This window comes from Pecten maximus, chromosome 2 (genome assembly GCF_902652985.1).
Source record: "Pecten maximus chromosome 2, xPecMax1.1, whole genome shotgun sequence".
NCBI classification, from domain to species: Eukaryota; Metazoa; Mollusca; class Bivalvia; order Pectinida; family Pectinidae; genus Pecten; species Pecten maximus.
This window is the reverse complement of record NC_047016.1, coordinates 32,220,464-32,236,209: the sequence shown is the minus strand read 5'-3', so window position 1 is coordinate 32,236,209 and position 15,746 is coordinate 32,220,464. Positions and strand designations below refer to the sequence as shown.

General features: G+C 37.1%; 1 protein-coding gene across 2 annotated transcripts; it reads right to left on the bottom strand.

The window, feature by feature from the left end:
* Nucleotides 1–15,746, bottom strand: LOC117321802. 2 transcript variants are annotated; one of them, XR_004531409.1, is made up of 9 exons: nt 15,630–15,746; nt 13,613–13,954; nt 12,360–12,701; nt 11,472–11,543; nt 9,250–9,534; nt 7,338–7,468; nt 3,844–4,066; nt 1,923–2,147; nt 1–1,512 (listed from the first exon to the last, which is right to left on the bottom strand). XR_004531409.1 is itself a non-coding variant. In XM_033876378.1 (8 exons), the coding sequence occupies exons 1-8, from the start codon at nt 15,712–15,714 to the stop codon at nt 1,981–1,983; spliced, it is 1,647 nt and encodes a 548-aa protein (XP_033732269.1). In that variant the 5' UTR covers nt 15,715–15,745; the 3' UTR covers nt 1–1,980. The 2 variants fall into 2 exon arrangements, 1 of the variants encoding a protein (XP_033732269.1); XM_033876378.1 differs by having other exon boundaries at nt 1–2,147; nt 15,630–15,745.

The window sequence follows — 15,746 nt, the reverse complement described above, 5'->3', positions numbered from 1 at the left end:
TTTTACATATTTTACGTTTTTTAATCATCAAAAGTTCGGTCTGACAAGATGTATATAGCGTTTGATACAATGAGTTCATTAATACAAGTATAGAAATAACAGACAAAATACCCTGAGTGAGCATGTAATAGTGTATGTTTGTCTAAAAACAACCACAACATAAGTACATTGACAGATCCATTTTGTTTCAACATTTTCTGAAATATCGGTATTGCACTTTTTAAAAACTAGTTAAATTAGAAACACGTGCATCTTTATCATTCCCACTCCGGGAGCCGAGGGTGGGGACTATGGTTTTGCGTGTGTCCGTCCGTCCATCCGTCCGCGCATTATCTTGACCGGGCCCTATCTCCTACACTTCTTGGCCTTCCTACTTGGGGAATGGGTTCATCTATGTGAAGCAGTGTATCTTGTTTCAAACTTTGGTCACAGTGGCCTATATTGTGACCCATGACCTACACCAAAGAAGAAAAGTGTCCGGGCTCTATCTCCTACACTACTTAATGCTAGAACTAAATACTTGGGGTGTGGGTTCACCTAGATGAGGCGGTGTATCACGTGTCAAAATTAAGTCTCTTTGAACTACAACCGAGGAATAATTTATCCTACACTGCTTGTCACTTTATACTTGGTGCTTGGGTCCACCAATTAAAGGTGAGGTGATGTGTCATGTGTCGAAAATAGGTCACTCTAACCTACGGTTTGACCTTTGACTTATATAAAAGAAAACGTGTTCCGGCTCTATCTCCTATACTACTTGACACTGGAACTTCATGCTCGTGGCTTGCGTTCAACGACGTGAGGTAATGTGTATATGTCAAATTAAGTCACTCTGACATACATTTTCACCTTTGACCTACACCAAAGAAACATTTTCCGAGCCCTATCACATGTTCACACTAACCTATATATTGACCTTGACCAACTTCAAAGAAAAAAGTTTCTCGGGACCTATTACATGGAACATGCTTGTTTATCACGAATTTATCATCTACACATTCTTGGTATAATAACTCTACATCCGGTGGAGGATTGTAATTTGCCGAATTATTTTGTTAAAGGATCGGTCTTATTTGATCAATATCATTTCTTAGCTAAGTAAAAAAAAAACTGTACATATTTTGGAAAATAGACAACAACAAACAAAAAATCAAATAAAAAGTAGTCTATTTTAGATTACATATTACTACTTTAGATCACAATTCTTCTATCAGTATACAATGCATTTGTTTTAATTTACCTAATCATTACATTTAATATTCAGATAAACAAAATTGCATGCTATGTAATAATGTATGTATGTTATAAGAAACTAACTAGGATTTGTTTAACACATATTGATATCCCGATCAAGTAGGCTGCTAGATTTTATCCAATAATCCGATAATGGTTGGCTGCTTAATTAACCTATTATCTGTTACTTAAACAATACTTATCACTATTTCTCTAAAAACAATGGATCGATATGTTCTTAAATTGCACTTATATGTTCCAATTTTATCCTTGTTGTGTATAGTTGTTTAAAAAGTAAATAGAAGCACAAGATGGCTGACAGTTTTTTTTTTATTCTAAAATTGATATGTTTGTTATCATTAATTTTCATAAAACCTAGTACTTAATGTGCAGGTTCCCATTGGTCCGTAATTGTACACAAACAAACAAGATGGTAAAAACAACATATTGTGTTTTGGAAGTTGAATATTGTTAGTGTTACTACATCTAATATAGGCCTACTAATGAATGATTCGTTCTCAAATACGAAATGTTAGTTCCCCTGGGTTCTCAGACAAAAGTTCCCCTGGGTTCTCAGGTTTGTCATTTTAGAGTCCGACAGAGAAACGCGCCCCCTTTTGATAGAACCTAACTAACAGACGGCAGTGATGTCCGTTGATTTGTAAATATAACTATATGACTACAGCCACCTATTGATGATAATGTTAATTGCACTCTTTCAATATCACATATAAGATTACGCAATCATCATAATACACGAGTTTTCCTTTTCTTGGACTTTCTAGATTTTCTCTTTTTGTTCTTTTTCCTTCCGCTTCGTTGACGTCTCCGTCGATTTCGTAGCGTACGATTTTTCTTTGTCGTTCTTGCTTTACGATATTGTGATTCAGAGTTCTTGTGTCTTTTCCCTATCTCTGAATTATAAAAAAAATATCCAATTACACAAGGACGAAACAGATATATAGAGGTTTAATGGAATTGATCTATAAAATATATAATGTACATATAGTTATTTTAGCATACATCTTTATAGCCCGAGTTTTCTCTGGCACTGTCACCATATACACCAGACATGGTGACAGGGCCAGAGAAAACTCGGGCTAACATCTGTACTATGTACCCAAAGTGTATTGCACAAATGAAATGCGTTTGATTTCCATGAATTGATGAAGTAGATGGTGTTTGGTTCCGTTTTCAAATCACATGTGAACAACCTCTGTTGCTCTGTTGCTGTTTCAGATTCGAGAATTCAACATTTCTTTTCAGGTCAATATCTATGTACAGTAAAATCTTACTTAACCGACCACTGACTTTTACAACATCCTAAAGCATCCGACCCATTCACCAAACCCGCGACATGCTTCACTGTCATATTTGACACTGACTTAACTGACTCACTGCCGTATCTGACACTGACTTTACCGACAACTGCTGTATCTGACACTGGCTTTACCGACCACTGTCGTATCTGACACTGACTTTACCGACAACTGCTGTATCTGACACTGACTTTACCGACAACTGCTGTATCTGACATTGACTTTACCGACAACTGCTGTATCTGACACTGGCTTTACCGACAACTGCTGTATCTGACACTGACTTTACCGACAACTGCTGTATCTGACACTGACTTTACCTACAACTGCTGTATCTGACACTGGCTTTACCGACATCTGCTGTATCTGACACTGGCTTTACCGACAACTGCTGTATCTGACACTGACTTTACCGACAACTGCTGTATCTGACATTGACTTTACCGACAACTGCTGTATCTGACACTGACTTTACCGACAACTGCCGTATCTGACACTGACTTTACCGACCACTGTCTTATCTGACACTGGCTTTACCGACAACTGCTGTATCTGACACTGACTTTACCGACACTGACTTTACCGACCACTGTCGTATCTGACACTGACTTTACCGACCACTGTCGCATCAGACACTGACTTTACCGACCACTATCGTATCCGACACTGACTTTACCGACATCTGCCGTATCTGACACTGACTTTACCGACCACTGTCGTATCTGACACTGACTTTACCGACCACTGTCGTATCTGACACTGACTTTTACCGACCACTGTCTTATCTGACACTGACTTTACCGACATCTGTCTTATCTGACACTGACTTTACCGACATATATCGTATCCGACACTGACTTTACCGACCACTATCGTATCTGACACTTACTTTACCGACCACTGCCATATCTGACACTGACTTTACCGACCACTGTCGTATCTGACACTGACTTTACCGACCACTGTCGTATCTGACACTGAGTTTACCGATCACTGTCGTATCTGACACTGGGTTTACCGACCACTGTCGTATCTGACACTGAGTTTACCGACCACTGTCGTATCTGACACTGACTTTACCGATCACTGTCGTATCTGACACGTTTACTCAGTCCCTTATAGTGTCGACAGAATCAAGGTTCACTGTATAAGCGACAACAGCTGATTACAACCGAAAACAATTTAAACTCAGGGCTATATCGAACCATTCCCTTTAGCGATGTGGACAAAACATATTCAAATCATACATTCCCAAAGCGCTACCATCCATGAAATGTTTTATAGTACTTACTTTCAAAATATAAGAGGAACCCCTTGCCAGTTTTTGATCTCACTGACACTGTGAGAGATATCTCAGCAGCCCCTCCAGATAAGGTGGTGTTGAAATGTTTCTGGTTTCCCATAGCAACCAATGTTTTCTTTTTGTCGTAGATATGTCTTATCCTGAACATATCACGACTTTCGTCAATTTCAGCAGCCTCGACTGATAGATGGAGTTGTCTCCCACGTCCTATCTGCAAAAATAATTCAAACAAGTTGATTTACATCAAATGCCACGTGCTGTGGAGATATTTGCGAGGGTTGCTAACTTACGTTTTTGTTTCCACACAGTTTTAATTAAAAGGGCCGATGTATTGTAAAACATCGACAACATCTTTGACATGTCGGACTTCGCAACATAAACATGGAGAAAACGACCTACTTGACAAGGATTTCCCTACAGAAGACATCATATCAAACACCAAACTACCACGACCTACACACAAGTCTACTTGACAAGGACGTCCCTACAGAAGACATCATATCAAACACCAAACTACCACGACCTACACACAAGTCTACTTGACAAGGACGGCCCTACAGAAGACATCATATCAAACACTAAACAACCACGACCTACACAGAAGTCTACTTGACAAGGACGTCCCTACAGAAGACATCATATCAATCACCAAACAACCACGACCTACACAGAAGTCTACTTGACAAGGATGTCCCTACAAAAGCCGTCATATCAACAAGGATGGATAGTATTGCAACAGCAATACAAAGTCCCCTGCCTGACCCAGCTGGAGTGCAACTATTTATTTCCCATTTTTTAAACTACTTGTTATACTGATCACGTATACCAAGTTTCGTTAAAATCAGAGTAGTACTTTAGGATTGTCCGGACACGCCTCAACCAATGAGAAGATGCATCCATTTTGAAAAATGAATTTCGTTAAAATCGGAGTAGTACTTTAGAAGGAGTTGTCCGGACAACTATTGCGTGACAGACAGACAGACGGACGGACAGACGGACGGAGGGTAAACCTATAGTCCCCCCGTTTTTTCAAACGGCAGGGGACTAATTACCAAACTACAACGACCCGCACAGAAGTCTGCTTGACAAGGACGGCCCTACAGAAGCCGTCGTATGAAACAACAAACTGCTATGGTTCAACCAAAGGATAAAGCAAATATTGAGCAGAAACAAAATCTGTATTACTAAGACAAAAGAACACAAGAAAGGTCCAACTTCAAATCTTACAGAAAATAGTACCAGAAAAAAATAAGAGTGGCAGAATAAAAGTGAAATACATAAAGGGTATGGAGAACAAACAATATACCTTTCGAGAAATACAGAGCATTCAGTCTGCATTGCAGCAGCATCGCTGAAAGACAAGGGCCGAATTATAAATACATAACAGTAAAGCTCAGACACAAAATATCAAACAAATTTCACCAGTGTTCAACAGAAAATAAACAAAAAAAACCGTCTTATTTACTACGTAAAGGCTTGCATCCCAAGCATCAAAATCGCTGAAGATGGAAGAGCCATGCTACTTAGAAAAAACGAACCCAACAAAGGCATATGGACCAGATAACACCACAAAGAGAACTCTCAATCAGTGTTCTGATACCAGGCACCAACATTGACAACACGCTCGTTGAGTTTATTTTGTACACATTTGTTTTTATTTAGTCTGGTATTGAGTACTTTACATCGTAGAAATAACCTTAAAGTCTAACGAATCCCTTCTTATAAGCTTGAAGAGCTATTTGACTGCCAAATTACTCTCTAAACACTTAAAGACATGAATAAATTGTTAGGGCCTTCTGATTATAAATAAACGTAAACAATTCGTTTGTGACCTTCGCATGTCGTCCGCTTACGAAGCATCCGCCTCGCTGACAATGACGTCTACACCGACTTCAAGGAATCAATTAAAGATGTACACATAGTAATAACACCTGGTGTAGTTATACCAGGTTACTTCTACAGGTATCACAGGGACCCGAAAATGTGCTACAGTCTACATGTATTTTACCCTTCCATAGTGTGTATTGTACATTTTTAGACGTTTCGGAAGCTATATTAAAATTCAATAAAAAAAATGACACCCTCAGTGTTCATTATAGCCTTCATCCAGCCCTCCAAAATCTCAAAATTTGCTATACACACTAGGGAAATTCCAAATATATGTAGACTGCAACAAATTATCGGGTCCCTTTGCTCGGTAAAGCGAATTTTAAAGACCACAATTAGACGCCGGCAATCTACCTGGTGATTCGCTACGAGCAAACATATCAAGATGACAACAGAGAACTACTGACTGGTATCCCCTACATCAGTAGTGCCCAAGCTGATCGAACACAATATGCAGTCACGTAATGAAACATCCAGAAAGCACAAAACACATAACAAAACCATGGATACAGATCTGTGAAACAGGAGTCACCATCAATGGTTCGCTACAAGCATTTGACAGAGAGGCAAGCAGGTTTGCATTGCGATACTTTATATTTTTCAAATACTTTTGACACTGTCACCCATGACAAACTCCTCTACAAAATGAAATAATACGGAATTAGAGACCATTCCTTGCATGATTTACGCCATTTCTGACAAATAACTCAGATTAAGTTATTGTGGAGTTCGATAGGGAACAGTTCTTCGAGGCATCATGTTTCTTTCTGTGTCATTAAAACGATCTCAGAAGCAGTGAAGACGTTTTGCTGGCGACTACACTATACAGAGAGATGCACAATTAAGAAGATCACACAACACTACAAAATGAAATTGGATATATGATTAGGAAACTAGAGAATGCAATTCAATGCCAAAAATGCTACATCATCAGTTTAAGATTGTCCATGCTGAATGTCTACAACTTAGAAAGAGCCTACAAAGAGCATAGCAACAATAGCTGTAACAACGCCAGAGAATTTAGAAGAACTGCATATATAGCTCTTGGTAGATCAATCATGGAATAGGGAGCCCATACACAACCAGAGATAGCAAAATTTTGAACGTATACAAAGACGTGGTACAAGATTTATAAGCAAAGACTTCAAAACCAGAGACGAAGGACGCATGACAAAGGTTTTACAAGAACCCAACCTTCCATCACTCAAAACCCTCCAAACTAGAAGACAACACCTCAGTTCTTCTGCATTGTACAAAGTAGCAGAAGGGAAGATATTAGCAATACCACAAGATCATGCGATTGCCTTTTAAAAAGCATAGAATCGAGGAAAATATTAAGAAATGTGAAGCATCCAACATTGTTACATCATCTGTAATAAACAACAGCAAATCAGTAGTCGTCTCATCTAGATTTTTTGTGCACTGCAATTGAATGAAAGCACCTGGAGGACAACACTCTCTCCAGCGCCAAAGTTGGGTTATCAAGCTCGCCCTTGCGAGTCAGCGCGAATAAATCGCCCTCCGTCCGTCATTTCCAGCTGGGAGACTATGACGTATCAATACAACCAGTATCTTCTTGCTACACTGTTACCTACCTTGATGACCTTCCTACAATCCACCGCCTCCGCGCCGTAGTCCCAGGGATAAATATTGTGACTCCGAATGATCCCAGATGTTTTTTTCACTACCTCAGAAGCATACCGACTACACATGTTTATGACATTTTCTGAAGAAAGACAACAGAAACATCGTATCAACATCTTAAACATTATAGTATCAGAAAAAAAAAAACAAGACATCGGAACCATTTACTTTCAAGTTACATTGCACTTTGGATGCTGTTTTGAAAACCCTTATAATGGAAAGTGAGTAAGCATTTAATTATTTCGTGAAATGTAGTGGTCAACATAGGACTTTTGTTGTGTGTGGTATTCATAAAGGTAACGGATCATACGGTAAAAGTACAACCACAGATGGTGAAGTAAAATGGTTATACTTAAACCTAAGAAAGTTATAAGGATATAGAACTTCCATGCACAATTAATGAATTTTAAACAGAAAAATAAAACAAAGTCAATACTAGATTTTCTATTTACTACTTTAGGTTGTGTTATAATTTTGTTTACGTTTTCGCAGGATAACTGCAATGCAACACGGGTAAATTCCAGTTGGATATGTGGAATTCACCCGTCTTTCACTGTATACATATATAGTTATCTCCTGATAACCTAAACAGTATTTAGAGGTTAACCCTTATATCTATAGTTTTCTTCTTTGTCACGATAAGTTTCGTGTGCTTCATTTCTACGATTCAAGGCGAAAAAAATAATGGTTGTCGACATTAAAAAAATATTGGAACAGCGTCGTAGTTCCAACCTGGCTGACACCATAACACAGTAACAAAACCAGCAACTAACTACAATAGTTTGCATATTACAATGTCTTCGTCGTAATAAGCAACGCAAGCATTCTTTATGTTTGATGTATAATAAAACACAACTATCAAGGGTGTTTAAAGGTTTTGTTTCAAAAACAGATTGAGGCGAACTTTATCAGGCGGATATAGCGGCGTCAGTGACATCCTATGTGTGACACGGTCAGGAACCGTGGGAATGTATTTCATTCAATAATAGTCACTGAACCTTTGCCTTGGATTCGTCAACACTCTCAACTAGATAGATGATAACACAGACGGGTTCGAGATAAATGATTGTGTGATATTATTGTTCTGTTAGTGTGTGAATCATTCAGATTGTGCATGCGACTGGACCATGTGTGTAGCATTCGCCATTCCGCCGACAGACGCGCCGTTTGAACTCCCCCACGGAGGAAAGCATGGAACTAATAAAACGAGATCCAAATCTTCATCGTCAGTTACATATCTTGTCACCATAATCTTAATATTCTGGAAGACTCATTGTTAAATTCCATAAAGGTTTGTTGACGCCGATGTAGCAAACGACGCTTTATAGTGCACGCGGACCAAATCCTGTTTTGTTTAATGCTTCCTATGGTTTATTGAATTAAGATTTTGGTATGTGAACCCTGTTTATGTGTTTGTGGCATTTACTCATCTGTGTGACTTTGATTACATCTAAAATAGCAACGGCAACCCCCAGCTTAGGGTTACGTGTAAACACAACATACCACTACACGCACGAGAGGGACTAGCGCTGAATGATAATGAACATTGCAAAGGGTGTGTTACAACAGTAATTGTAAATAGTATGCTGTGACATCTTCCCTAGACCTCTAATGGTGACAGATAGAAAGAGAAAAACAAATTTAAGCCGGATATGCATCCCATACCTTGACAATCATAAGCACGGATGACATTTGATTGACGCAAACAAGCTATGAATTTAGGTGGGGCAATATTCTTATGTGATTTTATCATTGGACTTAAAGTTTAGAGCATTTTCAACATTAAAACAGCAATATTAATAGAAAACATTTTTTTGTGAAACAAATTATTTATAGAGAACCTCTGTGGCTTGCTGGCACTACCTTGTCTAATACATCGGTAACCAGTGGTGGACATAACGGCAGCTGTTTTACCAAGACAGGCGGGAGAGTTGGTCAGAGTTACAGTCGCCGGACCCTTCCAGTTGATGTTACAGGATCGTTCCCAGTAACAGTTGTTCATCTGCACTAGGAGACTTGGGGTGATACCAGAACAGGCCATCCTTTTACCCACACCCGCCATCAGTTGAGGAGAATATAATAGTGATCCTTTTGGACAAGCGAACGACAGCTGATGGTCTTTCCACGTCATGACGCTTCTTAGAGATGCTGAAAATACCAAAGGATTATAATCACCATAGTTATACAGAACGTTGTATTTGTATGTGGACACATTTAATACATCATAAACATTACATTACCGATGATTTTTTTTAATGTATATAATCGCACAGATGTAATTCAATTTACTCCAGACGATCCGTCCACTTTCGTTCTCCGTACCCCTGAAACATGTCATGGCAAAATTGAAGTTGTTCAATGTCAGGGGGAACCTGACCCGTCATTAATGCAATGCTATCCTGTGAAAAGCAAGAAACAATACAGTTCAAAGTTAGTTAATTAATCGGTATGGTGACCTTGAGAATATTTTGATGAGAGAGGAATACATTCGCAAAGTTTGCCAGGGACGCAAAGAGCGAAAGTCATTATCGTGGGTGTTAAAAAATAGCCACAATAACTTCATCCGACAAAGCTGAAGTGTATAGAATGTCCATCGTTGATTACGGTGGTAACCGAACTCAGATCGGAATTAAACTCTGACAAAATAATGTTTCCAATACGTCTAGTGGAAGGAGAATTTGTATTTGCTACAGTCTCTATAGAAGTATTTACGCAATATTTAGATGTGAAATATCAATATTAGACATGTACAAATATATATCAAAGAAGGATGTTATGGTTCATTTGAATTCATCTTCACTGTAACAATGTCTCGGATTCTGTTTTAGTGCGAATCCATGTGCTATGAAGTGCAGGGGGATGAGTCACGTGGTATGTTCAACATTCGTCATTTCGCCCCCGCTAAATATGATTGGTATTATAAGATCTTTTCCTCGTGTAGGATATCATGGTGTGTAAGCATGATGTAGCCTGATTTTGACATAAATATTATCGTTTCTGAGATATACAGGACTGGCAAATGGAAATGCATGTGCTGTGTATCACAGTAACCTATATTGGGGCATTAAAGAATGTATAAAAATGATAAATTGGTCAATATACCTATACGGTTATTGAAATGGAGAGTTTTCTCAGGAAAATAGTAGCTATTTTCAACAGGGAAGATATATTATAAGAAAGTTAAAACATTTATAAATGTATAAATATGTTATTTTTTGTTGAAATAATTTCGTTTACATGTCTGTTTTACGGGATGTATTAAAGGTCTTGTTGTATTTTACCTTTTGTGTTAATCGTACATGCTCTTCCTTATGGCCAAGACTGAATAGAATACTGATTGGACAGAGTTAATGCTTGAAAAGACGTGCCGGTATTAATGAATATCGAAACTCATTTTAAATGGTTACGAATTGCAAATTTGCAATAACCCCTATACGTAAACACGTACGTAAAATTTGTGATTTCATTGTTAGTTTTAGGTTTACGCCTACACGACTCCCATCTGATTAAAGTACAGATCATCGCTATGACGAAGTGTATGATGTTATCTGTATTTTAATCAGATTGCATGATTATTTAAACCTGTTAAAATATCTAAAACCCTGTACAGATGTACTGGAATGTGTCAATCCAATAATTACGCAGCTATATGTACATGTATATACTATGATACATTGTTATAGCACTTCCTTGTGCTGATTTAAAACGATCGTATCTGAACTCTTTTGTATATAACAACGTCACGATTGTCAAATACTTGGATATAATACGCGTAAATACACTTCCTTTTCCGACCTAATACATCTCCGTCATTGGGGTTGATTTAACCTTGTATCCAGGAAGTGATATGTTTTGTTCACGTCTCGTGTTCACCGGCATATATGTTGATTCGATCTGAGCAGTATCCAGGAAGTTATTTGTGCTATTATTGATTTGATTGGCTGAAACAAATACGCGTCATAACGAGAGTGACCAATCAAATGTGTTATACAGAAAATAACCCGCATTTAGAATTCCAATAATTATTCTAATCAAACATAGATCAATTATGTTAAATTCAAGTCACATATACCATTATCACTTACCTGAAGGCAGCTCAGGGATCCAACTCTGTACCATGGTATCGCTCTGGTTTGATGACCCATTATAATGCAGAGCTGTAGAAAAAGAACGTGACTGATGGTAATCGACAAGATAATACTAAATCATGCAGTATCTTACCGATCACTATGGTAAACTTAGGTGTCATTTGTTTATCCATTATTACAGTTTTATATCTTATGATTTTATCTGATGGTTTGGTGTGTTTTTGTTTAACGTCCTATTAACAGCCAGGGTCATTTAAGGACGTGCCAGGTTTTGGAGGTGGAGGAAAGCCGGAGTACCCGGAGAAAAACCACCGGCCAACGGTCAGTATCTGGCGACTGCCCCATGTAGGTTTCGAATTCGCAACCCAGAGGTGGAGGGCTAGTGATAAAGTGTCCGGACACCATAACCACTCGGCCACCGCGGCCCCTTATCTGATGGACAATTTCAAAGATACACAGACCTTGTACAGTGTATATTATATCAGATATCTAATTAAACATATGCGATAATTTTATCAGATATGACATTTAATACAGTATATATTTCGGTCTGATATAATATGCCTCGTATGTATAAGGTAAGATATCTTATATACTAGCAATATATAGAAAACTGGTCTGACTTTGTTCGATGGATAAATGACAACTTGGCATGTCATAAAAAGGACTAGCTATCTTGATAACATTATATACATATATATTTTGGAAAATAAACAAATTTGTTAACAATTTCAATGCAACCTTTTTGTGTAAACATTGAAATAGCAAAAATTCGAACCTTCGATAACAGCTTTTGTCAATCAAAATGAGCAACGTGATACTAGTATAGCATGTGTTTAATTGATTAATATTAGGTTTATATTCTATATGGGTTCCAACACGTACCATGATAGATAAGATAAAAGTTTGACTTAGATGCGACTTGCTCCGGAGTTTCCCAGCTCACAGTAAAATTATTCCCAGTTCCAATGAAAGATTCATGGTTAAATCTCAGTGTCTTTAGTTTGGTCTCTCCATGCTGGGTTGTCCATTGTATAGTCACGTTATAACTTATGTTAGTATCAAACTTTTCTAGCATTATTGCCATCGTCATATTGGTAGGAAATGTCATTACTTTATGACATGACCTTGCTGCCATGTCGGTGTTGGGAATGTCTGAGTAACGTCCGAGAATACCGCTCCAATATTTTCCTAATGTCCAATTTGAACAGATATCAAAAATCTCTTCTGTAAGAAAAGGACAATAAAAATGAATTGTTTTCACTAAAAACAGAGATATTTTTTATCAAATTAGAATAAACAAGTTGTTAATATAATGCACACATTTCAATGTAAAGACAAACTTGTTGGCCAGTACACAAACAATACCATTAATGTGTTTGAAATATTTGAAATTTCTAACAGACTGCTTTGTGTTGCTCTTTAAAACATGTATGAAAGTGACCGGAGTTAATTCTGGGAGAGATTTGTAGTTAGATTCAAATGTACTACGTTATCTTAAATGCTGGATAAGTATATGAATAAACTTGACAGTGTGTTATCCAAGCCAATTTGTTTTCTAGATCTTTAGATTCTTAAGACGGGAAGTTTTTTGGGTTTTTTTTACCTATTTTCAGAAAAGATAAGAGCACATTCGACTAACTTGACAATAATCAAGGCGAATCGAGGTAATATATTAGGAAACTTCAGAACCCTTTACCCTGCAGTATAAATCTTACCTGTACGCTTTCTCAGTAAAGTGAAAGTACAGAAAATGAATCACAATCATTACTCGAACAAGTATGAGAGTCCATTATTTCTTCATGCAAATGATCAAAATTATGAGGAAATTGATAGAAAAAAAACTAAATAAATCCATGTCACATTATCACTAAGTAAACCGCATTTAATAGCCTTCAACACAGTGGCTGAAGTCGAATAAAACACTCAATGCATTACATGTATATACAAGTATGATTTTTTAAGCTTTGACCCATTTGCTTCCAGAATTTCACCCAATTCGAAGGTCACGTACTACATTTGATGATTTAATAAAACTGATCCAATGGGATTCTGGTTTTAAAAAACTATACAACTGTTTTTTTTTTTTTTTATCTTTTGGTCAGATTATAATCAATAACGATAATTAAAGTATTTACCTTTTGGTACACACTTTGGTAAGGAAATCGTGATAAATTTTGGGAAACGCTTGAGGCATTTGTTTTGCGGTCCGCTGAGAATCTGATGAAGTCTCAATCCTTTTCTAAAGGAAACACTACACGCGTTTTTTCTTACACATTGATTAGCCTGTTTAATTAATTGACTGTCTGTGCCCAAGCAGTCCCTCTCGAGACGCAGGTTAGACACGCGACGTCCAATAGACGCTCCATACGCTATGTACGGCGTCAACATCACGTGATTATCTGGACAGACCAGGTCCATCCGTTCTTGGCCGTTTGATAGTCGTCGTGTCACGAACGGACGAGAGGACATAATTTCATCTGAAAATATAAAGAGTAACTGAATATTTTACATGGTCTTCACATTTTCTCCAGGCACACAATCAGGTTGGTAAACAAGTCTTTTACAGTCATTAACTGTAAAATGGTGTACGATTGACGTAACTCTAGTTTACTGTAATTCACTGGGGAAATACAACAACTCCAAGTATATTAAAATGTGTTACTACTTCACTAAAAAGCTCCAGACGGCACATCTACAGTTCGTTTTAGTGTAACGAACTCTCTGGCGTCTTACTTTAGTGTTGTACGTTATTGCCCTTATCTGTTTAACTCAAAACTTCATCTGAGGTCAGAATTTTAATTGATAGACGTATATAATATATACGTCTATCAATTGAAATTGCATAATTAGTATGCTAATAAAAAATAATAATAATTTAAAAAAATCTTACGTTATTCTTCTTTGGTTTTCTTTTTTTTAATCGTTACGTGATTTTAATTGAAATGATAAGTACATAGACTTTGCTGCTCTTCTTATCCCTTGATGTTTTTAGAGGCAGTGCTGAAGAACTTGTTTGTGTGTTGTATAACATGTTACAACTTACACACAGAAGTATCCATGTCCCAGATTTGTCTGTGGCCAACCCCAAAATAGCTAAGTAACGATGACTACACAGAAGGAATCTTGTAATTAATTTCATGGTAACTTAGATTTTACATGCGCCAGTGGAACGTGGAGAGGTTGGTACTGATAAGGCCATGTATATAACGGAGTTATCTTGTTTGATTTACTCTGGATGTTAAAGGTTTAATTAATATACTATGTTAACCTAAACTGTAGTAAACATACTACAAAGACCAACCGAAACAAATGTGGCTTACAAATGGCTTTAAAAAATTCATAATGCCTTCTGATAATGTATTTTAAGGTGATCAAAGATGTTTGGTATTAAACACTACACAATCAATGGTAAGCTAATACATGCGTCGAATCAAAATGGTGTAATAAGATTATACAGTCGCTTTGTTCCCAAATAGAATATAACAAAGGAATATATTACTGGTATTGATTTTAGACACGTTTAATCATTCATTAAGGTGTTTACATATCAATCGAGGAGTAAACAGTAAGTAAACAATCGTTACCTGGTGCTGCTTAGTCGACCGTGAAATTGCTGTAGCCTATGTTTACAAATAGCATCAATAAATCAATGGCACGCTGATTTACCTCAGTTTTATTTGATAAAACCTTACATATGTAAGCATTGTAAGCTTATGAAACAGACGATACGTGTATCGTCTGTTGAATAAATATTGAAACAGTTCACCTTTAACGAATAAAACATCAGGGAAATATATTCCTAGTTGGTAACTTATGTAGGTAAATATATAAGCCTAGTCTAAATATATACAGTTAACAGACGCATGTATTAGAAATGTAGTATGGTAGATATGTATATACATTGTATGTATGCATGCATAACACATACGTTTCATAATTGATATATAGTGTGTGTATGGTGAACATTATCAACGAAACTCTGGCTTAATACTAGTTTTACTAATTTACTAATAAGTAAATCAAAAAGACTTGATGAAAGTTTTTTTTTAATTAATTGATAACTTATTGGAAGTATGTAAACAGAAAGTACTTAAACATTTCATTGATATGACACATACCTAAATATAATATTCCAACGATAAGTTTACTTACGTAAATTCCAATCAGCGAATCCATGTGTTATAAATACCAAATCGACGAGTATGAAATACCCCAGCCTACTAGCTGGCACGGCCATATGGGCTTCTTCCTCCTTTGGTGGGTAAATCC

What these genes read in the sequence shown, in the direction of transcription:
- LOC117321802 (XM_033876378.1), bottom strand. Translation starts at nt 15,714, where the DNA reads ATGGCCGTGCCAGCTAGTAGGCTGGGGTATTTCATACTCGTCGATTTG. An exon ending in ATTCGCTGATTGGAATTTAC is followed by an intron (nt 13,955 to 15,629) that starts GTAAGTAAACTT and finishes TTATATTTTCAG; the next exon opens with ATGAAATTATGTCCTCTCGT. An exon ending in CTTTTATCTTATCTATCATG is followed by an intron (nt 11,544 to 12,359) that starts GTACGTGTTGGA and finishes CTTTTTCTACAG; the next exon opens with CTCTGCATTATAATGGGTCA.